Source organism: Athene noctua, chromosome 4, assembly GCF_965140245.1.
Source record: "Athene noctua chromosome 4, bAthNoc1.hap1.1, whole genome shotgun sequence".
Lineage (NCBI taxonomy): Eukaryota > Metazoa > Chordata > Aves > Strigiformes > Strigidae > Athene > Athene noctua.
In genome coordinates this window covers 9,940,289-9,965,155 of record NC_134040.1, presented here as the reverse complement: position 1 = coordinate 9,965,155, position 24,867 = coordinate 9,940,289, and the positions used below count along the sequence as shown (strand labels likewise).

The following is a 24,867-nucleotide window of genomic DNA, read 5'->3' as shown; positions in this document are numbered from 1 at the left end:
TTGCTCTTAATTATAAAAGTTAGGAGTAGTTGTGCATGGGGAAGGATTATACTTCTGGAATGTAGGGAAAGGAATGCCATTCTGCATCTCTCTCCCTTCCTCGTGCTTACTGTAAAATTTGAGCTAGGTGGGTATAGCCAATATTAATGCAGTCTGATGGATGTTTTTCTTTGAACCTGCATACAAATGTTTGTACTTGTTATAAGTATTCAAAGTTGCAGTATGCCTGTGGTCTTGAGCAAAGAAAAATATTTCCATCTAAGTAGAGGAAATATTCTTTACTTGATGGTTAAACTTGACTTGAAAGTCTACTCATGGCACTGGATTTAGTGGAAGAAGACCAGAGTAACAGGACTCTGTTTATTTAACTTGTATAGGAATAATTTACAGAACAGCAGTTTTTGATAGAGCAATTGGCTTGTACAGCTTGAATCCTTTAAAGATTTTGAAAATGTTGGATATTCATTTTGTGTTTGTGGTAAGTTTTATGCATTGGTTATGCATTATGTTCTGGTCTAACTATATAAAGGCAACAAAGTAATCAGTATGGACACTGTTGTTTCTGATTCTCCCATATGTATTGTATCTAGGGGCTCTCCCAAGTACTTTGTATATACAACAGCAGTAGCTGCAGTCAAAGCTTGTAGAGACTTCAGATGTTGCTGACCTGTTTCTTAAATTGACAAATTATAGTAACTATTTTATGGTTATTACTGTTTCATAATACTTGAGCACATCAGTTATACAAAGTTTAAGGAATAGAAGAGGTCTTTTATGATAAGTGTTTTCTGAAACAACACATCACTAATGTTTGTATATCATGATAGTAATACTTTTTTCTTTCATCTTGTGTTAGCTCTATTTGGCAGTTACTTGAAATATTTTTTTTCATGATAAAATCTGAGTACCAATAACAGTAAATGGATGCACATACTAGATAGACTAGTTTAAAGATGTTGAGGAGAGAGGGAGTATTTCAGACATAAGTGATAATTCTTTTGTCAGATTTTTTTATTATAAGTTAGCTTTACTTAATACAACTGCTTAAATTTTTATTGGTGTATTAAAACACCAAAGAAGTTTCAAAGAAATTTCACATAGTGGTTTTTATAAATTATTACAATTTTCTAATTTTTATTTACAATACTTAAAAACTGATAGGCATGTCTGGGAGGAAATGTCATTGTCTGTCATGGAGAATGAGTGGCTGAACATGTTCAACAGAATGTAAGTGCAGATTGTTCTATGGCCCTGATATAATGCATTAAATTTGTGTATGTTCTGTGTTTAGGTTTAGTCTTAAAAATGGAACAGTACACTTCATACATAGGATGTGAGACTTCTAAAGTGCCTTTATCTGATATTGCTCAGAGGATTATGACAGCTTTGCAGTCTATTCCTGTAGGAGGAGTTCAGACTAGCAGAAAGAATAACCAGAGTGAGTAAATCTTAGCCTATTTAAGTGTTTCTATTTTCAGTTCCAAACATGAAACCCAAACAAAACAATATCAAACCTCTAGTCCCCATTTAAAAAGAAAAAAAAAAGTGAGAGTTTAGGTTTCCAGGTTTAGAAAAGGAATTAAGCTGTAACTCTGACATTTGGTGGGACTTTTCTGATTAAATAACACTCTGTGAGTGCAAGAAACTAGGCTATTACCTGTACCCTCAATTTCTTTTTTTTTTTTCCCCCTGTTCCTGCTATGTGGTATAGAAGTAGATAAGAATTTCAAACTGTTAATTAACTAATACTAAAGGTATATGCTAACTTGACTCTGGGCTAGATTAATTTAAAGACCACTAGAGGTACTGGAAACTTGCCAGAAGGCCTGTGAACTCTCCAGACTCATGTCTGTCCTTGAAACATGTTCATTAGCAACTCACTCCTTGTGAAATTCTAGGGGGAAGAGTGAACAAAAGTCCCAGTGGTAGAGCAAATTAGGTAATGTTAAAAGTGCCTCAGCAGATCTTCGACTGTTCAGCAAATCTTACTCAGAATGGTGTGGATACTAGGAAGGTTTTGCAAAATGGGATTTTTGTTCTTGATTCTGTACGTTTCGTAGTCTGCCAGTCTTGTAGCTCTGGAGAGAAGTAGATAGCAAGTTAAGAGTTTTTTGCTCAGTTTCAGCTGTCTGTTTTCTCCTGAGAACTAGATTCTGGAACATTATCTGATCGATAGGATTTAAATCTAGCATTTGTTCTTGTGTACAAGGTGTTTGTTGTAGCCTCAGATTTATGTAACAGTTCAGGCTCTTTTTTTGGTAGTAAATGTTGAATCAGTGGAGTCTCATGGTGTGTAGCAGTGAAAAGGGTGATAGTTCGTTGCTGTGTGAATTGGTGATATGCGTTTGAAGAAATATGGGATAGGTTCATTAATTTAATATGGTACATTTAGACTAAAACCCAGATTTCTCTTCTGCCTTAGTTTAGTTGCTGTTAACCTCTCTTATTGCCTTGTCATTTTCCCTTCCTTAATTTGCTTAGACTGGGGAAGTCTCTGCATTCTGTGATATCTATATCATGTTTTGTTGGCTGCTCTTGATCCATTCAGTCTCTGTCAAGCTGTAAAATTACAGATACTTTTTTTTTAAAAAACACCTTGAAGGTGTTGGGTATCTTTCACCAAATGAGCTTACTGTCTTTGCAGTGCTGCTAAATCCTTACTGGGGAGTGAAAGAACAGGGCAGGCATTTAGTGGTGGCAGGTCACATGACTAGCTTTTCTTGCTGTTCTTTTCCTTGTAGTAATTACTCAAAATTGTTTCTAGTGTACAGGCTTAAGAAAAAATTTATTTATATTGCTTTTAGGAAATTGCCTGTATATATAGCTTTAGCTGATCACTGTGGATCTGGAGAGAAGGAACTTTGCCTCCCTTAAAAAAACTAAAACCTGTTATGTTGGTCTGTTTCAAACTGTATCGAATTGTATTTTATTGTTAGAACTTTAAAGATTAAATGCTACTTACTGGAAAAACCGTTTGTATTTAGAAGGTAAATATTGGGTTCAAATGGGACGAATATCTGTGATGTTGAACTAGTGGGTGAAATTCTGGGGTTATCTTGGCAGTAGAGCTTGTAATGGTTCCATCACTTAAGGAGTTTGAAGGCAAGGATGGGTTTCTACTGCCATCTGGTGATACATTTTCATAAACCAGAAATTTGAGGTTGCATAGCTCTTTAGATACCTGTCATACTGAATACTGTGTGCTGAAGGAGAGAAATGTAATCCTCATTGTCTTCTCTGGAGGGTGAATTTGTCAAGAAAAGGGATCTAGCTGTGAAACAATTAAAAGCACTGAATGTAAACAGTTACTATCATTCTTAAGTTACAATTTTATTGTTGTAGGAAGTGTCAGGAAAACCAAAGCTAAAATGTTTGAAGCTATGAATTACAGCTGTGCCATATTTGCTATTCTAACAGCTCAAGTCAGCTGGAGACAAATAACTGATTATACACATACATCCACATGAATTTGTGTTTAATACTATGAAGTAATAAGCTTAGTTTCTTCTGGAGTCTTTGAAAATGCTTTTTTCTAGTATTTTAAGTACAGAGTCCTGGTTTGCCTAGAAAAAAAAAATTAAGACAGTTTCAGTAAATAGAAATCACCTTATGTTTTGTTTTATATTGGTCATAGCCACATTTGATTAAGAAGGTGTCTTGCTGCTGGTAATGCAGATTTCATTGCTGAAAACAGTAGTAGAGTGTTGTACTCGGTATGGACCAGGAGTTAGAAGGGGACAAAATACGTATTTTGCCCATGAGGTGTCTTTTGGCTGGGCAGTAAGATTCTAGAGATAAAGGAGTTCTAACGAATTGAAAGCTCTGAAGAGAACCACAGTTCAGTGGAGTTTTCTTTTTCCCCCCCCTATTCCTCTTCCTGTACCTACTGAGTTTGTAATTACTGCTAGCCTGTTGCCCTTGTTCTTTTATTCCAGTCTTCACTTGCTTCTCAAGGCTACTGCATAGTGTCAAGGGCAGAAAAGAGAAAGCATGTTCTGTTTCATTTAGCATGGTGCAGAGTCCTGAGGTTCATTTATAAAGCCTTCCTTAAACTACAGCATCTGTCTGCTTTCAGAGCTGTAGGCTAAAATAGCACTGGTGGTTCAGTGGTGGGCCCAGGCTAACAGCTGTGCTGTGGCACAGGGCTCTATCTTAGTCCCACACGTGGACTTGTGCAAAGCATTTGACACTTTTGACATTGTCAAATTTGACATTTAATACTGTCCTGCATGACCTTGTTGTCTCAAATTTGGAGAGACATGGGTTTGACATATGGACCACTTGGTTTATAAGGAATTGGCTGGATGGTCGCACTCGAAGAGTTGTGGTCAATGGCTCCATGTCCAAGTGGAGAGCAGTGATGAGTGACATTCCTCAGGGGTCTGTACTGGGGCCAGTGCTGTTTAACATCTTTGTTAATGACATGGACAGTGGGACTGAGTGCACCCTCAGCAAATTTGCTGACAATGACCAGGCAGCTGACACTGGAGGGGAAGGGATGAGCCATCCAGAGGGACCTTCACAGGCTTGACAGGTGAGCCTGGGGAAACCTCATGAAGTTCAGCAAGACCAAGTGCAAGGTCCTGCACATGGGTTGGGGCAATCCCACGCACAAACACAGGCTGGGTGATGAGTCGATTGAGAGCCGGCCTGTGAAGAAGGACCTGGGGATATCAGTGGATGGAAAACTGACTATGACCCAGCAATGTGTGCTTGCAGCCCAGAAAGCCAACTGTATCCTGGGCTGCATCAAGAGAAGTGTGGCCAGCAGGGCGAGGGAGGGGATTCTCCCCCTCCACTCTCATGAGACCCCACCTGCAGTGCTGTGTCCAACTCGGGGGGCACCAACATAAGAAAGACATGAAGCTGCTTGAGCAGATCCAGAGGAGGCCACGAAGATGATCAGGGGCTGGAGCCCCTCCCCTGTGCCTGGAGAAGAGAAGGCTCCGGGGAGACCATATAGCAGCCTTCCAGTACTTAAATGGGCTACAGGAAGGATTGGGAGGGACTCTTTATCAGGGACTGTAGTGATAGGATGAATCTTAGCAGTTTCAAACTGAAAGAGGGTAGATTTAGATCCGATGTAAGGAAGAAATTCTTCACTGTGAGGGTGGTGAGGCCCTGGCCCAGGTTGCTCAGAGAGGCTGTGGCTGCCCCCTCCCTGGCAGTGCTCAAGGCCAGGTTGGACGGGGCTTTGAGCAACCTGCTCTAGTGGAAGGTGTCCCTGCCCATAGCAGGGGGTTGGAACTAGATGATCTTTAAGGTTCCTTCCAACCTAAACCAGTCTATGATCTTAGACCCAGCACTGATAGCCATCCTGCCTCTTGTGGTGCTAGCTATTACCTTATTTTTCTGACAACTTGGTAAGTCTGAATTCTTGCTCTCTCTTCATGTCTGGTCTTGCAATACTTGTTCTGTTGGAAGGTTGAACAATGAAAAATTTATCCTCTGCAGATGAAACAGTTCTCTGTAGGGCATGATTTACTAAAGATGTATATGCAAATAGTGTTTTACTGAAGAAAATTTTGTGGAATAACACTATCTAATTCCAAGAAAACTGATAAACTGTGAGGTGTCTGGAGTTTGGTTTATGGTTTTGTTATTTCTTCTTGCCTATGCCCCCAGTTTTACTTTGACTAAGATGGCATGTGCTTTCTTGAAAGAAGGAAATACGCATATTTATGGTATTATAGTAATGCCTCTTCTGAATGCCATGGAAAATGTTTTGTCTGCTTTGTAGCAAACTTGAACTAATTTTTTCTTAATGGGGACAGAGCACACTTTTACGTATGCATATTTAGGAACCTGCAGGGCCCTTTTAAGCATGAATTATATTAATTTGAAGAAAATGGTTGTCACGGAAAATTGTATTGCAATTATTTTAGGTTTGGTAAAAGTGTCAGTAATGTAACATTGTATGTAACCTAAGTTACATATGCTGCTCCCAGATTCATTTGTAAATGTTTCCTATTCTTTTTTTAAAGGTATAGAGAAGGCAAAGGAAAATAAACGAGGTGATAAGGATGCACATCTGAAAAATGAAAAGGCAAGGATATTTTAAGATAGAAGACCACTAAAAACAGTCTTTTCATAGCAGGTTTGAAGTTGTTACAGACTGGCTCTTTCGTAACAAGCTTTGTCACAATATATTACATACGCTTGGAGTTCAGATAACTTTCTTCTGTCATATTTTGCACTTAGCATCTATTTACCTATAAGAGTCTTGGCCTCACTTCTGTTATCTTTTTTTATAGGAAGTTAGTTGTTTGTGACAGATTGATCAGAAATAAATGAGGCTGCCACATTTAGGGTTACCAGGGTTTAAAAATGTTCTCACACCGCTGTCACTGAACAATCACTAGTACGTAATCATAAAGTGAGCTGATTCATATGAAAAATTACTTTTGTATTAGGAAGCTTAATTTTTGCTTTAATCACCTCTCTGAATTTGGTTTGATGTGCCTGCCAGTGAGTGTGAGGACAAGAATGGGAATGGATAACTAGGGCAGTCCCAACTTGAGCTGTGATTGTAAGATCTATCGAGTTAACCGATGAGTTGCAGATACTGGAAGTTTACTCCTGTCCTAGCTGCAGATTTCACAGCCTTCCTTATTCTGACTCTCCATGTTGCACACTTCAGCAAGTCCATTCAGGTTGCTTAAGATGCAGAACACTGATTTCTTTTATGGGGTGGGATAGTTTCCTACAAAGTAAATTGGCTCATAGATAGACATGCAGCTGTGGGTGCACATGAATAGTAGTGGAACCCTTTTTTGTGATGAAGTGCTAATTTTTACTCGATGCATCTAGTGAAATTTTCCTGCATCTGTATAAGTTATGAAACTACATCCTGGGAGTTGTTTGCTTCCAGCCATGTCATTATTTCTAGTAAAAGATCAGTTCTTCCTGGAAGCTGCTGCTTCTATTTGGCTAGTTGTGGTTCTAGCTGTATTATTCTGACTTGATAATTAAATTGCTTTGTTCTTTTGAACCTTTAAAAGAGAATTGCTTATTCCTGATTCTATAATTACTTGAGTGTCCTCATTCAAATTCTACTGTGTTAAACAATAAAACCATTTGCAGCTTGACTCGAGAATGCACTTAAGTAAATCAATTGTCTTTTTACAGGTCTTAAACATTTCGTCCTTCTGTGATACTATTTTTCCACTTCTGGCAACTTTTTATACTGTCCACTTTTTGATTAGCATTGCCAAAGTCCAGATAATTTGTCTTCATTCAGAACAACCACTGTTCATTTTGGTAGTAGCAAAAGCTTAATTAGCTCCCTTTTTCTATTTACTTAGAAGCTGTTAATTTTACTTTTGCTGTAGAGTTGATCCTGTGAAGTATGATCTCAAGCAGTCTAAGCCTTTTTTTACCTTTTGACTCCATAGTTCTGAGCTTTGACAGTGTGAGAACTGGGTTGAGAAGTACTGCAGAAAAGAAAAAAAAATATTTGCTTTGTCATTCTGGCTTGCTCAATCAATACAGATTGAATAGAGATGGGTGATATCCTTTGATCAGTTAAAATTGTCGTTTTGGGGAATGGATGGGAGCCCTGCACAGCAGTAACTTGTGGTTCTTTTGAAGTGAGAAGGCCTAAGTTATTGGAATGGTAATGACAGCAGAAGTATTGAAGGAGACTGACTGTGCTACAAGAGCAGAAAATACAGTAATTATGAGAAGCTTCAGTTACTTTTCAGTGGAGTGGGTGAAGATTACACTTATGCATGATGCTGAGAAGACAACTGCTTTGTGGAACAGTTAGAGAACTCGCAAGAGAAACTGTTTTTTATTTGATTCTATGTGAGATCAGGTTCAAAATCTTACTGCTGAAAGATGCTCTGACAGAGACTATGATCTTTCCAAGGCATTAAAACACAGATAAGTTGCTACAGGAATGTTTCATTTCAAAAAAGGAAATTACATCAAAATGAAAGAGTTTTTTAAAAGAAAACATATGGAATTTCCCTTCCAAAACCAAAACATTTGTGGCTAGTATGGGGATTTATTATAAACAGAATATTAGAGTTTTAAAACAAATACTAAAATCTGTCAGGAAAAAAAAAAAGTATGGCTAAGTGACAGTATGAAGGAGACTACTAAAACATGTTATTATGCAAAAAGCTGAACTTACCAGAATTTTTATTCTTTTGTAGTTGCCTCATTTGAATAAGTTAAATGTAAATATACAATAGTATAGTCCAAATAAACTTTGAGAAACAGCTTGCAAATGCATCACTAATAATACATCATTTCTTCAAATGCTTTGGGAGTCAAAAGCTTGCCAACTCCTGTAAGACCTTTTGATGATCAAGGTGTAAAGGAGTATTGAGGGGAGATGCAACTCTTTGTATCTGTAAATAGTTAAACACACAGTTACTCTGGGGAATCTTGGAAAGGTTGCCTATTGCCATTCCAGAGTCCTTGTTTATGAAATCAAGACAGAGGATCTATTTCAGCTGAAGAGATTGTAGAAGAAACTAGCAAAATAAACAGTAAGAAAATACTAGGGCCAGTAGCATACCTACGAAATCAAGGATGAAGGAGTAGAATCGTAACATGACCATGCAACTTCTTCCTTAGTGGTATTCAGTAGCATGCTGCTGTAAAAAGATCCAGGGACTATTTGAAGTAGGAGAGCTGCTCTGGACATAGTGGATTAAACAATAGAATGTAATATTTATGCACCTGATAATACTACTTCAGTGCGACTTTCATATATATTTTTGTTATATCTTACAATCTTGTAAGTTGTTCAAAGAAACTGGTGGAGATCCAGTTGACTCAGTGTACCTGAATTTCCAAAGCAGTCATTATGATCACTTGCCAATAGTTCTTTAATAAACTAAGCTGTCTTGAAAAAAGTTCTGGGTACTGAAGCTAAAGATGAAAATGAATGGTCACTTCTTTCTTCAAAGGTCGCTTATAACCTAGTCACTATGGAAGACAGGCTACTGGGCTAGATGCATCTTACAGTTGTTAATTTGCCATTTTTAGCGTTGGACTAAGATTAGATTAAAAAACCCACTGGTGGTTTTGGATGTAAGCAATATAAATCAACAAAATAATCTTTACTGTTAAATACTTAAGTTTTGTTTTATGTTATGTGGTTCCCTTAAACTTTTGTTTTGTTAGTATCAACATTTTTTTAATAGAGCATCCCTTCCTTCAAAGCCGATTTAAATTAACTCATGTACATTTATTCTTATTTCTCCTAATAAATTGAACAATTGGTCCACTTAAAAATTTTCAAATTTTTCCAGGAGATTCATGATTCCACAATTTCTTTATTAAAAACATCTGTCAGCCCTGAAAAAAGTACCACTGGTCAGATAATCAGGACAGTACATATTGATGAAATGCTTTGCTGTCAAGATACCAAAATAGTGAGCTGTTACCAGGATTTAGACTTGACAACATGGGGATACAGAGAAAAAAATCTGTCAGTAGAGGCAAAGAACCTGAAGGATGGTGAAAAGAATAAAGCTAATCCCCTTAAAAGAAAGCAAAATGTGCCTATGTGTTGTTCAGAGAAAACAAGAAGACCATCTATAAAGACCTACGCATCTTCATGTGAAAGAAGATACAACTGTACTTCTGGAAAAACAGAGTCTCCTGAAAATTGTCCTTATGATATCACGAGTTTGGGATGTGAAGAAAGAAGAGAATTGCTTGCAACTATGGAACAGGCAGTGGCTTTTGTAACTACTATGATATTTCAAGATGGTTCTTCACAGCTCAACTCGGAGCAGGTTAGTGAATGATGTGTTTTGTTTAGAGTCAGTTTTGAAGAACCATTTGAACTGTGCATGTGACTGTAAACACAAAAGCATGTTCATTGGGAGCCTAGAATCTGGACCAGTTTTGTGGATTGCTTACCAAAATATAAATGTAAAATGAGGTAAGCCTTTATACTTCTGACTAGATCTTATTTTTAGTTACCAAGTACAACTTAAAAAAAAAAAAAATAAAACAAAAAAACACCTGCTTGGGCTAAACAGGCATTTGTATACTTAAAGTGAGACTGAATTAAAATGTTTTTTCTGCTTTTTACTGTCTGTCATTGGATGTTTGTTTCAAGGCTGAAATGCTTGCATGCTCCTCTACTGTGTCAGTGGTGTATGCAATAACTAGTGTACATAATAGGTTTCATATTATAAAATATTTGGGAAATTTTCTGTATAGGATTGCATAAAATCGGTCGGAGGAAACACTGTTGTAATTACACTTAACAGGTCTTAACCTCATCAGTAAAAGGAGTTGTTGTGTTAGTGAAGAATCAGACTGATCTTCTTTGCCCTCCCAGCTACCCACCAACTGACTATACTTGGAATGCTGCTAATGAAAACGACAAATTAATTTATTTAAAAGCTGAATGGTCATCTCTTTGGGAACAAGAACAGCAGGCTCACAAGAAATTTGCTTGGTGAGAGTACATAGGAATAAATACTGGTTTGCTTCATCTATGCTTTTTAGCAACAGTGATGTTGGTTACATGGCACAGGCTTAAAGCTGATTGAATTTCCTATTAGCTGTATTAGTTCTGTGTCAAGCCTGGTATAACACAAACCAAAAAAGGATAGGCTGTTCCTTTGGGCTCAGCATATCACTAACTGCAGCTCCTCAGAAGTAGGTTGGGATTCTGGTAGAATCTGTTTACGTTTACCTAGAAATCCTTTATGAACAGCTTACAGCTATATGGCACTGAAAAATATGATTCATCCAGGTTTATCTTTCTTGTATCTATCTTCTATTGCCTCAACTACATTTCTTATCTAGTACATTTTTGATGGATGTTATTATGGTAAACCTCCTTTTTGAAATGGGCTAATTTTTTTTAATTTTTCAGGCACAATAGGCTTTTTTAATCACTTTTGAGATCCCAAATGAAGTTTTCCTAATATTCAGTAATAATGGTACATCAAAATTACAGGATGATTTTTTTAAAGTAAATGCTTTATGTATCTGTTTAATAGTTGGACTAAATTTTTAGAAAGGTTGGACTATGTTTTAAAATTCCAGATAATATAGCCAAAATCCATTTTTAATCCTTACTATTAGCTCTGAAATAGTATCCCATAAAGGGAGAAATGAGAACTGAATCTGATTCTTAGATGTAATAGTTGCATGTTAAAACTTCATTAGAATATTTTATGACTTTCAGTAATAATTGCTTTATTGTAAACAGCTGAATTTGGGTTATTAAATTACAAAGCATTAATTTTCAAGATGTTGGACTTGGTTGCTAGTTGGATCTGCTGCTGCTTCACTGTGACTTGAAACAAATCATTTCACTTACCTGTACTTCTCCAGCTGTAATACTGGAATTATATGACAACTAGTTTAATAACTTGTTAGTTTGAATATAGGTGGTTCTGAATTGAGAACAACGTATCAATAAAGCATGTACATATGAACAGTAAAAACTGAATAATAAACAAGTTGAATAAGTGTATTAGCATTTAGGTGAAACCTATAGGTAATTATTAGTTGCAAGAATAGTGCTGTTGTCTAATAGATCTAGATTGTATACAATAATACCTTATGATCTACACAATTTCTAATACGTCCAAAAACTTGATACTTTTGTTTCATGCTGCCAAAGATAAATAAACTTGAAAGCTCTATAAAAAATTATTTTCCTATATTGCCCAAAATAGAGCTTATTAAAAAAATACACAAATAATTAGTAAAATCGGTATACTAATATATATAATTGGTAAAATCTATTTAAAGTAGGATGGATGTGGAAACTATAGCCATTTTCAAAAGGAATGGAAAAATGTGACAAAGATGAAGCATTCTGGATTTAAATAGCGTCTTAACACTAGGCAATTATGGCAATTTAGATTGTCTAGTAACTTTTAAATCATTATTTTAGAATACTGCATTAACTCAGAAGCCTCTGTGATCTTATGTGGGTATATTAAAGTATTACAGGGATGCCAGTTGCTGTTTTGAATTAAAATTGCATTTAATTTTGAGTGTCAAATAAGGATTTGTTTTCTTTATGAATGCATGATAAGGCATATCTGCTAGGATGTTTATTATGGAATGAAGCTTGAGGTATTATTGAATTGAGAATTTAATATTCAGATACTGTATTCTGTTCTTACAAGAATAAAGAAATGTCTTGTGTTAACTGTTTAGTATTAGGTACTAATTAAATCTCTAAATAGATTCACTAAATCTATTAGCAATATACTGTGTGTTAATGAACTACTTCTGTGCAGGCAAGTGTTGTTTCAAATGCTACGTCGCAAAGTTCCGATTGTTTGCTTCAATGCAAAAGATTTCCTGAGGACTCTACTTCAAATTTATGGTAATGAAATTAGCTGGAAACAAGGTAAATAGTCTAAACTATGATCTAATCCTATAATCTCTGTGCTTTTGATGTTTCTGTTAAAATTGCTAGATTGGTGGTTAAGTAACATATTGGAGAACTGAGTTTTAGTACCATGGAAAAAACCCAACCCTTCTTGGGGGAGGTTGTGTCCAGAGGCTTGGCATGTCGAGATGATGTATTTCTTCTCAGGGTAGGAGTCAAATCATTGAATGATTTAAGGATAGCTTCCAGTGGAAACAAAAGCTCCCAACACAGTACTGACTATAGCTGAAAAGGTCACACTGCTTCTTGTTTCACGTTCCCTGGAAAAACTTTCTCTACTCAAGAGGAGAGACTAAAATAAATTCCAGAGGTGCTCATAGTTGTCAGAATTAGGCATCACTTGAATGGGTCCTTGTTATTTTGATAGGAACAAATAAGACTCCTTTGTATGGATTTAAAAGCAACTACAGACAGAAGATACAAGATGTAAATATAATGAGTTTTTTTCTTGGCTCTGTGTATTGGATTTTGCTGAGAAAATTATGAAAATAAGTGTGACCTTTCAGGAAGGACTCCCTCTATGCAGTCTTCAGCTTGTGTTCAGCATCTGAAACATTTAATCAGTAAATCACAGTAAACTGGTGATGATTTAGATTCTGGTGTGAATATCTACACAAAAGACAGCCTTGGGAATGGGAAAGGCGGGGAAGAAACATCATGATGGTACTGACACTAGTGACAGTTTTATAACGTGCACACAGGAAATACTAGATCTAGGTTAGATCCTGTCTGATGCATAAGATTTGAATCTGAAGTTTCTAGTATCCAAAAGAATTCCTGTATAGGTTTTTTTAAACTTTGGAAGTTGGTGCTTCCTCACTCATTATTTCTGCTATGGTAGAAAAACCCAAACCAAAACCCTTTAAAACCTCTGCCTTTTTTTAAGGTAGAAAATCCCATCATTGTAAATCAATCAAACACTGAAATTTGTTTGTTGTGTTGACAGCAATCACTTGAATGATTGCACTCATTCCCAAACTAGTCTACTAACCAGTGGAATACATTTGGATACGTGAGCCCTGGCTAGTAAAATATGGCACATTGTCATTGGGATTCACTAATGTTTTGGAGCAGGAGGAGGAAGGACTTGAGAACCATTTCACAGTCGTGAGGAAAGTGTGTTTTTATCAGCACAGACTCTTCATCCCAGTTTGACCCTGTTTTTGTTTCATTCCTTTCAGCTTTGTTCTGTTTCAGTTCCATATGTGCTGCCTTCTCACCTTGAAGGTGTCATCCTTTTTTCAGGACTGAATTGGTGGCTATAACTCATCATTGTTACCCTCAACTTGGGTGAAAATTTTAGTTGGGGAGGGAGGGATGGATGGGTCAGTGGAGGATTTGATTCTTTATCCTTTTTCAGCTAGAGACTGTCTTGTGCTCATTGTAAATAGAGATATGAGAAAAGTATCTTTGAGGTATCTCAGAGACTATTTGGTAACAGGATTCTCTTCTTCCATGTATCCTTGGTAAGATGTAGTTGTTATTATGAGAAAAATCAGTGTTTATTTCATGCAGTCTTCACATGAGCTTGTGAATGTCCAGCATCTCACTAGGCAGAGCCTTCCTGCAGCCTCTGGGCATTTTCCAGCAGCCATCAGCTGTCAAGTGTTACTGCCCATCAGTGAGGCCGAGGTGCTTAGTCTGCCTTTTCACAGTGCATCATTTGAATTCATGGCAAATGTGTCTGTTACAGTTGTCAAAGTTTCATTTAATCCCCGTAGAGATTACTTTCTGCTGAAAGAGCAGTGGAAATTCTGTGGATACATCCAAAGTTTGGTTTTGGAGTGGATGCAGAGTTTGACATACTTTCTTAAACTGCACAATTCCAAGGCTAAGAGTGTCCTTCCACTCGCAGAAAGACTCTTAGTGGTACTTTCAGGAGGGTATCCTTGAGACAGTTTCTGAGGCTGTTTCTTAGCATCTGTTAGCTTTTGAGGTGAATAGCTGTTTACAGTCAGAGAATAGGATAGTGAGCTATGTAAAATCCTGGTGTGAGACCATGCAAATGAAGTATCTTTCAATTGTCTGGCCACTCCAGCAGAGCTCAAGCTGATTTAGGGGCAAGACATTTTCCCTAGCATCTGCTGAGCATCCTCATCAGGTTCTTTTCAGCAGCAGTGGTTTCTGTGGAGGTAAATAAGCCTGGTTCTCTTTAGAATAGTCTTGCAGCTGTAACTTGCATTATGGACATTTAAGTTTGCTTCCAGGTAACTGGGTCTTTAAAGTTGTGTATCATGGAGTGCTCTATCATGCACTTACGGGTTGGCATTTGAAAGTACTTAGGGGTTACTAAAGAAGATACTTAGATCTATCTTTGAATATATCACAAAGCATTCTAGTTATGAGTTTCTCTCTGCTCTTCTTTGTAGTACTACAGTACATACATTGAGATTGTAGTTAAAACGCTTGCTCCATCCTGTGTATCTACGTTAACATGAAAGTACAGTGCAAGCACGTATGATCTTATAGGACAAAAAGTTCTGATTTTTGGGAACAGTGCATTATGCACCCATATGTGAATTCATATACACATTAAGGATCCCAGAATTCTGATTGCTAGGAAGTAAATCTTCTCTCCCCTGACACCCAAGAGCAATTTTGTGGATGTAACTCAAGTTAACAGCAACAACAAAACTGTACCAGAGGGGGAGACAAGAAAAACTTCAATATGAAATTTTTCAGTGATAAGAAAGAGAGGCCTTTACAGTGAATCTTGAGAACCAAAGGTTTACTCACATTTTAAAACTTGAAAAAACACAACAAAAAAGCCACAAAAACCCTCTTAAAAATATTCAATATTGAACTTCTATGTAGTCATGAAATCAACCATTTATTAGAGCTGTGAATTCAATATTTAACATTTTTGTAGTGTAAATACTTGTCTATTTATAACGTATCTCTACAGGAAAGTGGGCAAAACTTTAGAGGTATTTCTTGGTATGGGAGGTAATTGAAATATTTTGATTGTCAGAAATAATTTATTTTTGTAGTTGCTGATAGTGTCGTGTTAGATCCAAGGATTGCAGCATGGCTGATAAACCCCAGCGACACAGTTCCCTCTTTTGAATGTTTAATACAGAAGTATTTTGAAAAGCCTTTTTCTATGGGAATTGTAAATACAGATACCAGCACTTTGGGAAACGCATCAGTAAGTAGTTTGTTTTAAATTGTTTATGGTTGGGTTAAAAGGGGAAGGGAATGAAACAATTGCTTTTGCTTACAAAATATTGCAAAAAAAATATTATAGATAATGCTTTTCTAATGGAAGAAAATTATTTTACTACTACCACTTGTTGGAAATCTGATTTTAAAGGGGAAAGTGGAAGGGTTAACAGCATTCTACTGAGATGGGATCATATTCTCCAGGAACAGCTGTAAAATTCTGCTTCAAAACCAAAAAGTTCAGTAACAATATTAATGTATGATCTGATCTTTTTTCTTTCCACCTCCCTGCAAACTGATTTTCAACTTTCCTTTTCAAAATGCCTAATGTCTTGTTCTCTAATTCCTCTGAAATTGTAGCCTATATTTAGTTAATTGTAATTAACAATTTTGCTGAATCTCACAGCTGGTGGACACCACATCATAGGCTGAGGAACAGTAGGGAGTCAAATGTAAACCTTCAAGCATGTGTATGAAAAATCTGTGAGTTTTTATTCTCAGTAAGAGAGAATGCATGATGAACTTTTAAGTTATTTACAGCATTATAGAAATGTCTTACTGCCTGTTGAAACTTATTTACTGAATGTTACAGAGTTTTGGTATTTGTATTTTGGGCCATGGTGATCTACTCTGCACACATTAGCCGCCAGAGGTAGTTTGAATTATAAAAATAGATATGCAGCAACCTCAATGATGGTGGTTTTGAAACCTTTTGCTTTTCAGAGGCCTTGCTTGTTCAGACACAAGTATCATAACATGATTATAGTGCTTCTAGGATACAAATCCACAGATGTCAATTTGGCTTAGACCATGGGCAGAGGTCAGTTGTGTCAGCACATACCCATCAATGTAGACATTTCTGAGAAAAAACAGAGCCAGTTCACTTTAAAACACTAGCCGTAAACTGCAACTGTTCAGAAGCTACTTCACAAATTAAGCAATTAGAGTAGGGAATGGACAGGCAAACAGGCAGAAGCTATAAACTGTTGGTTATTTCTATATATGGTGCCCCCTCCTGTGACTCAGCATCCTTAATCTTCTCTGTTTCCTTAGCCTGACTCAGTCTTTTGTTCTTCATAGATCACACCTATTCTTAGTTATCATTTCTCAACTTTGTTATCCGGATTTCCATCTCCGAGTTCAATATTGAAGTCTTACTTCCTTCCTGCCTTACTTCAGGTCTAGTTTGTTTCCTTGCCCCAGTCATGTCCAGTGGTTTTATGCTGACTTGTTCACCCAAGTCCCAGTTAATGCCTCCCTCTAACATCCTGTGATTATTCTCCCCATTCCTTATGCAACTAATTTGTTCCCTGGACTCTCCCAATTGCTTTTTGGCTCAGTGAGTCCCAGTTCTTCCTGCGAAACCTAGCTCTTTGCCAGATTTCTCTCTTCATCCTTCTTGCTCTGTCTTTACTGGTAGGTTCCTAATGGTTGTCTGCACTCCCAGAGGGATCCATGCCAGATGATATTTCCTGTCTTGTGCCCCACTACTTCAGTTAAGCTCCCTCTGTATTGTGCTAGTTTTGTCCACCTGGCATAGTGCTTGGAATGACTGCTATTTTACTCTGAGGCCCTCTACTCTACAAGGAACCAAGCCCTTGCCATACACCTCTTAGTATAGAATATGTGCTACTTGTTCCCTGTCTGTATATTTGATGCTGTTCCAAAAGGCTCAGTATAAGGGGTCGTAGTCCATATATCTTGAAACTTTTACTGAAACAGGTGCTAAACTTGTCATTGCTCCATTTGCTGATGAGTGATCTTGGTGTCAGTTGAAGCCTGTCACTGAGTGTACTTCCACCTCCAGAATGGGATCAAGTTGTCTGCTGAAAGCATAGTATTTCATAGACAGCTCTTTTGTTCCAGAACCAGTGGGTATGGACTGTCTTCTGGGAGACGGGCTGATGGCTTTTCACTGGAGTATGGGCCTGCTTAAATTAATCTATTTGGGGTAGAGAGAAGCCCTCACTGATGGGACTAGACTGTTATAAAACAAGGATGACCACCAGTGGGTCTAGATATTTCAGTTTTGAAGAGAGCCTTCTGCATCCTAACTTCAAGGGCCTACCGTTTCTCAGTCTTGCAGTGCTCAAGTCTGCTGTAGGCTGAGGGGAGGCCTGTACGGTAGATAACCATATTGTCTACTCACAGATGACCAACACAAACAGTGCTGAAGTTGTATAGACTAATAGACATCTGCCCTTGAGCAGATGGGGAACCTGCATGTGCTGTCAGTGGAATTCATTATCCCATTTTAACTCTTTCCTGCTGCTGGGGCTTTGCTGGGACAAAATTCCCACTAACAAACATCAGCTTATGCAGAATCTGTTTAATTTTATCTGCTGTTATCTTGAGTCATGTGGTCATTTCAAGATAAAAACAATCATGGTCTAGGCTCAAGTATGTTCTGAATGACTGCCACACTAGTGCCCCTTTTTTTATGGTATATGGCAGGAAAATGTGTCTACAGCAAAGATTATCCCAAAACTCAGGTAATTCTGTTTTAGCATGAAACATAACTTCTTGTAACTACTAGGTGTCTCCAACGCTTCTGTTATCCTCGGCACTTCTTTTAAAAATTAGTTGGACCAGTATAATACAGTTCCTGTGATGGTTCTTCCCCAGCTGTGTACCAGAATGCAGGCCTCTGTAGCAATAATGTGTTATAATTTGTGCTAATAAACTAATTTTCAGTCAGTTCTGGTTCTATTGTGTTTGTGCAGCGACAAGTAATTTGGATTCCTTCTGCATTCTGTTTGGATCGAATAATGGATGAAGCATTGCTCTTGTCAGTCTGCATCTGCTGTAATGCTTTGGTTCCAGACTTCTGTTTTTCTTCAAATAATGGGGCTTGTTTTACAAACAGTAGGCCAAAATTGTGAGTTTTGTGTACAAGGCAAGTTTTTATACACTGTTTGGAGGATGGATTATGTTTACCTGTTGATTTACAGCTGACTTTTACACTGAGAGGTGTTATGGCTTAACCCCAGCTGGCAACTGAGCCCCATGTAGCTGCTCACTCACTCCCCCCAGTGGGATGGGGCATAGAATGAGAAGGGTAAAAGTAAGAAAACTTGTGGGGGGAGATAAAGGCAGTTTAATAGGTAAAACAAGCCATGTGTGCAAGCAAACCAAGGAATTAATTCACTTCTTCCCATCGGCAGGCCAGGGGTTCAGCCATCTGCAGGAATGCCAGGCTCCATCGTGTGTAACAGGTACTCGGGAAGACAAACACCATTGCTCCAAATGTCCCCCCCTTCCTCCTTATTCCCACAGGTTTATATGCTGAGCATGATGTCATGGGGTGTGGGATACCCCTTGGGTCAGTTGGGGTCAGCTGTCCCAGCTGCGCACCCTCCCAGCTCCCTGTGCATCCCCAGACTACTCACTGGTGGGGTGGGTGAGAGGCAGAAAAGGCCTTGACTCTGTGTCAGCACTACTCAACAGTAACTAAAACATCCCTGTGTTATCAACACTGTTTCCAGCACAAATCCAAACCATAGCCCCAAAGCAACTACTATGAAGAAAATTAACTCTATCCCAACCAAAGCCAACACGTGAGGGCACAGGATCAAGTATTTAGATGTACTGGTGTCTCAGTCCATGCCTACCCTCATTCTCTAGAAACGCAGCCAGGAGCTTCTGAGAGTCATCCTGAAGACAAGGGGTAGATAGTGGCATCTAACTCGGGGAGCAATTCCTGCAAAAGACGCTGTTCAGGTGGAAAAGGGTGTCCAGAGATACCTTCTCACAAACTCAGAGGGTTCTTACCTCCATGAAGAGAGAGTAGGATCCTCTACCATCCATTAATTTTTATATTAATATAATTTTTTAATTTTAGAAAAATCCTTAATTTGGACATCTGTTCAGATTATACAGACCCTCCTTTAGGAAGGATTTTTAAGATTTCCCAACCACTTTGATTAATTTTACCTGCTTTTGCTTCAAAGTAACTACTGTTCTATCTGGGGAGATTAAAAACTCTAAAGGATTATAGTATACTGGTATCAGGCCCGTTGTTAAGAAAATATTCTTGGAAACTATTTCAGTGGCAATCTTTCTGGTTTAGTCCATAATTCATAGTTTAATGACATCCAGTTTAGTAGAGTGGTATCACATTACATTACTCTTCCAGATGATAGAATTGTGGTCTTGTTCTTTACAAAATACTGGATGTTTCATTCAAATGGAAGCATTGTCTTATTTTTCTATACTATCTTAGAGGATAGTGTAAATCTGATAACAAGTAGAAACATCCTTTCTGTCCTCATCAGAGAAGGACCAAAGGAAAGATTCTGAATATATCAAATAAAAACCATGAAACTGTGCAATGGGCAGCAAATTCAGATTTGGTAGCATGATTTCTGAGAACTTACTCTGTTAAGGAAAATGCTTTCTAGCTCAGTTTGAGTGGAGAAAGTAGAATGTGTTTGTTTTGGAGCAGATTTCTTCTCCCAACTGTCGGTATTTCATGAGACCAGTAAGGTGAGAAACCTGTAGAAAAGGAGCAGGTCTATAGAGGAAAGAGAGGCTTCTGCAGATCATAGCATGAGAGCCCATCTTAGTGATTCTGTTTATAAAAACTGTTATGTTCTCCTCCTTCAACATGTTCTTCTAAACTAAATAAACCTTATTAATCTCTTTCTCTGTAGGTGAGGTTTTCTAAGCTGACTATTATTTTTGGTTCTCTTATCAGCCTATCTGATATTTCTTGATGTCTTTTCGAAAGTATTATGGCCAAGTTGCCCCCATACTTCAGCTATATCCTCAGAAGTATTTATTAACATAGAGTAAATGCCTCTTTTTACCCAAACAACTCTTAGCTTAGTTTCACTTTTACATAAAAAACCCAAGAACTATCATAACATGTCATACTTAATTCCACATAATCTGTTGTCCTGCTTCCAGCAGAGACCAGTATGTGATTCTTGGGGAAGAGTATATGGACAGGCAAGTGCATAACTTTAGTCCTGTGGAATGCTGTCCTAGGTTCTATGATTTGTGGCCAGGAATTTTACAGGGCAGTGCTAGTGTATTTGCACATAATGCCTTGGATGTAAATTTATTCCATAATTTTGGTGGTTCAGCTGTCATTGAAGATACAGGCTGCAGGAAAGCAAATCTACATCTGCAGCATTTCTTTCATTCCCATCTTTCCTCACAGGAATTTAGTAATGAAAAGCAGCAATTTATTGTTAATATTTTGTGTATTAGCTTGATAAATGTAATAGGTTGATATTAAGTTTATTTTAAGTGGCTGTGTTCTTGGAGCTAACAATCATATTGTCAGTGTCTGTATGCATTTCAAAATGGTCTTCTAGCCACCTGAATGTGGTGACATGCTCTGTGCAGAATATCTCTGGAATAGAAGGGAAGGAACTGAATAGTTCAGGCACAGAAGAGTGGCAGTACTGATAGGAGATAGTAAATTGCAAGGAATTTTTTCTCATTTTACAAGTAGTAATAAAATTCTGACTTCAATGTCAAAAGCATTGATTGTAGTGATACTATTTCTCCATGCTTGGTCTGTACAAAATGTAAATAAAGGAACAGGTAAAATCTTGAATATTCAGGATCTGTACTGCTCTGTTCATGAATTGTGTTTGTCAGAGGTCTAAGAACACTGCTAAAATGTTAAATATAACAGGAGACATACAGAAAAATATGTTGTTTAATCCCTTTTAAAATAGCATTTTAAATATTTTTAAGCTGGCATTAAAACTATTGGTGTTTTTAAAATTTATTTATATTAGGATCAAAACATAGGTGTCAACTTGGAGAAGCTTTATAATGTAATGATGGACCTTGTTCATGACTTACAGGTAAGATATAAAAAGTAGTTAGATATAACTATCATGAATTGAAGAGAGTTAGTGATGTGTTTCTCATTCAAATCAGAATCTCTGCTGGAGTTAAACAGACAGCTCCAGTCCTTACTGGTGTATAGTGCTGGTCAACATTTAAAATAAAGTTGCCTATCAAATTTGTCATTTTTTTCCAGAAGATGAAAATGGTTAGACTCAAGGTTAATCTTCAGAAGCAACTTCTCCTCTGCAACAGTCAACTAAATATTTAAATGAAGATTCTAAGAAAGGGAAATGTTTGGAATATTATGACCTTCTGGTGTCTTTAAGCTATATGAAACAATCTAAAAAGTGTTAAGAGTTAAAACAGAGTGTAGCTGGATTTTTTTTTTTGATGCATTGCTTGGGTACAAAAACTCTCAGCATATCTTTTGCTCTAAGTTGTTTTAGCCTAACACTGGTCAAACACAGGCTTCCTAGAGAGGTGGTCAATGCCTCAATCCTGTCAAATGTTTAAGAGCCACTAGGATAATGCTGTAACTTTTGGTCAGCCCTGAAGTGGCTAGGAAGTTGGACTAGATGATTGTTGTAGGTCTCTTCCAAGTGAACTATTTTATTCTATTTTAGCCTTTATTACAGTTCAGAATGCATCTCAGGAAGTCTTTTAATGGTTTTTTTGTGTGTGTTTGTTTTCTCCCTGTAATCATATACCTGGAAAAGTGTCACGATTTAGGGATATCCTCAGGTTCTGGTGGAAGGTACGTCGTAGAGTTCTAGGGGTTTTGAAATTGATGGTATCAAGTGTAGGTCTTAAAGCATTAGTTGATGGAGCTGTATTAATCTGGATATCTAAGCAGCCAGCAGTATGATGAAACAATCTGTGAAGGCAGGCAACAGGGAAACACCAAAGGCACAGAAGTACCAAAGGCACAGAAACACTGAGAGCCAGCCTGTAGGAGGAGTTTTTAGACAAGTACTGCTGTCCAATTACTTCAGTGGTTGAAGAAAAAACAGGCCTCCTGTTCTTTGTAACTAAATTGGGTACATAACCCTATCATCTTTTATTTTCTTCCTAATGAAAATAAAGTTATGAATTCTAAATGGTTGCTTAATTGTTCAAGTGAATAAAGAAAAAGGGGTAACTGATGTTCTATTACAATGGAACTTGCTCTAAAAATAAACCATTTGGAAAAATGGGGTATATATATTTCTTCATTCCTGTACAGAATGATTCCTATTAAAAAATGTATTGCTGTTCCCCTCAAAATGAAGTGATAATGGGCTACAGTATTTAGATACTATAATTCACACTAAATAGTATTTCATTCCACAGACAGTGTTGTCGTGTAAAAAGGGATTATACAGAAAGTTAAATACTGCTTACTGGAAATTAGATCCACATAATGACAATATTGTATGCTTTAAGATTAAAATTGGCTGGTACTGAAGAATTTATTTGTATCTTGCTTTACAGGTTCAAGGTTTGTGGAAATTATTTTGCACATTAGAGCTTCCACTTATCAAAATTCTGGCAGGTATGAAAGTTCACTTCAAAATATGAATCTTCACTGTTTTTACACAGCTGCTGACTATGCTCAAGTAGAATGTTATACCTCAGAATAGTAAATGTTATTTTAGCCTCATAACAGCTGTTTGAGTTTCCATTTTACAGTCTAAGAAGCATATAAATCGAAATTGTCAGTTTTAAGTGTTCTCACTATGTAATTGTATTTACAGTGATGGAAACACACAAAATACATGTGAACAAACGAGAACTGAAAAAAACATCAGAGATTCTGGGGGTAACCTTTGTCTTTATTTTTTCTTTTGGAAATTGTATAGCTTTTTGCTTTTACTGAGGATAACTGATTAAAAAGATGAGGAATCTTTTTGCTTTGTTGCGTTTTACATGACAGTTTGGAGTTTCTTTTATTATGATTATAATAAATATAACTAATGGTATTTTCATTTTAGAATACTTCCATGTTTATTTAGGCAAGCAAAAAGACTTCTGCTTCTTTAGCCTTGCCTCAGAACTGAGATTGCTTTGCAAAATTCAGTCGTTTTAGGTTATGTGTTGTAGAGTAAAAAACGTAATGGCTCTTTCTGAACCTACAGTTATCAGTAATAATATTCCTGAGAAGTGATAGATATTTCTCTCTCTTTGTAAATAAAACACTCTACAACTTACATGCTCTGAGAGTTCTAAATTTGCCATTTCCCCATGGATAAAAATAGCTGCAAGAGAATACTATTTTGTAGCATAAAATCTGACTAGATAATCATAATGGTCTGACAGATTATTAATTTAGCATAATAATTTGCATATCTCTGTTTGTCACACATCTCTATATTCTTCAGCAACCTAATTTATTTTCCCACAAATTTTGGTACTCTTTACTACAGTAAAACCCATTCCCAGAGCATGAAGAAATACAGGTTAAAGAGTATATAACCAATCTACTAAACCAAATGTTGATAGCCAGCAATGATTACACATTATCAAGTACCCTATCTTTAACTAGAAGTCCAGTATACCTGTTAACCTAGGAAGTAGGAGATACTGAAGAAAATTATAATATAAACAGAATAATTCTGATGTACTGATTTATAGTTGCGACTCAAAGAGCTTGAACACGAAGCTCATCAGGTTGCTGGAGAACGATTCCTTTTGACCAGTAGCAGTCAACTCAGAGAGGTAATATTTATGCTCCTATTATTATATAAGTTGTAAATTCTGTAAATTGTTATTGATACAGAAGAATTATAAAGCATACAAAATTGTCCTTACAACTTCAGAATATTTTTCTTCGATATTAATTATCTTATTTTCTTATTTTAACAGGGGATATATCAGTTTTTCATAAATCTAGCAATGTGGGATAATCTGTATTGGAACATATTTACATAAATTATGCATATTATTTTAGGAAACACACTACTTTTTCAATAGCTCAGAAATAAAGATCTGATCCTTTCAATTCTGAGTTAGATTTCTTTTCTGCAGTATGCTCTGTTTTCCTTGAAATCTGTTTTCTAGACTTAAGATCAGGCACCAATAATTTTCCTTTCTGTTTCAGCACTTGAAACACTGAAAACTCTTATGTGTTTTTTCTTACTATAGGTACTATTTGAAAAGTTAAAACTGCATGCACTATGTGAGAAAGTTCACAGAACTGAAATACAGCAACTTGTGTCCACCTCAGAAATTGTGGTGAGATGGGGAAGGGTTTTAAAACCATCTGCATGATTTAGGAAAACTTCTAAGTTATATTCCAGTGAAATTGTTATTTGTCTAAAGTTTTCCTAACAATCTTGATTTATTTTTGTGTTGTACTACTCACATTTCATTTACTTATGCCAGAAATGAAAGTTGCAGTCCATGATGGGGAAAACCAAACTAGCTACTAAAGCTAAACTTTAGCTATAAACCAGGGTTAAAAACTTTAGCACCAACATGCATGTATGACCGTGTTCTTCAAACGAGGGAGTCTTTCTTACTGGTCAGAT

General features: G+C 36.9%; 1 protein-coding gene across 1 annotated transcript in view; it reads left to right on the top strand.

The window, feature by feature from the left end:
* The first annotated feature begins 7 nt into the window (after positions 1-7).
* Positions 8-24,867, top strand: part of POLN (DNA polymerase nu) — a 108,386-nt gene continuing 83,526 nt past the window's right edge. Inside the window, exons 1-11 of the mRNA XM_074904394.1 lie at positions 8-1,438; positions 5,985-6,046; positions 9,267-9,755; positions 10,239-10,429; positions 12,237-12,349; positions 15,382-15,539; positions 21,307-21,375; positions 22,832-22,892; positions 23,095-23,159; positions 23,972-24,055; positions 24,482-24,571. Of these exons, the coding sequence (XP_074760495.1) occupies positions 1,306-1,438; positions 5,985-6,046; positions 9,267-9,755; positions 10,239-10,429; positions 12,237-12,349; positions 15,382-15,539; positions 21,307-21,375; positions 22,832-22,892; positions 23,095-23,159; positions 23,972-24,055; positions 24,482-24,571 (1,515 nt within the window). The 5' untranslated portion in view covers positions 8-1,305. The remainder of the gene's footprint in view (positions 1,439-5,984; positions 6,047-9,266; positions 9,756-10,238; positions 10,430-12,236; positions 12,350-15,381; positions 15,540-21,306; positions 21,376-22,831; positions 22,893-23,094; positions 23,160-23,971; positions 24,056-24,481; positions 24,572-24,867) is intronic.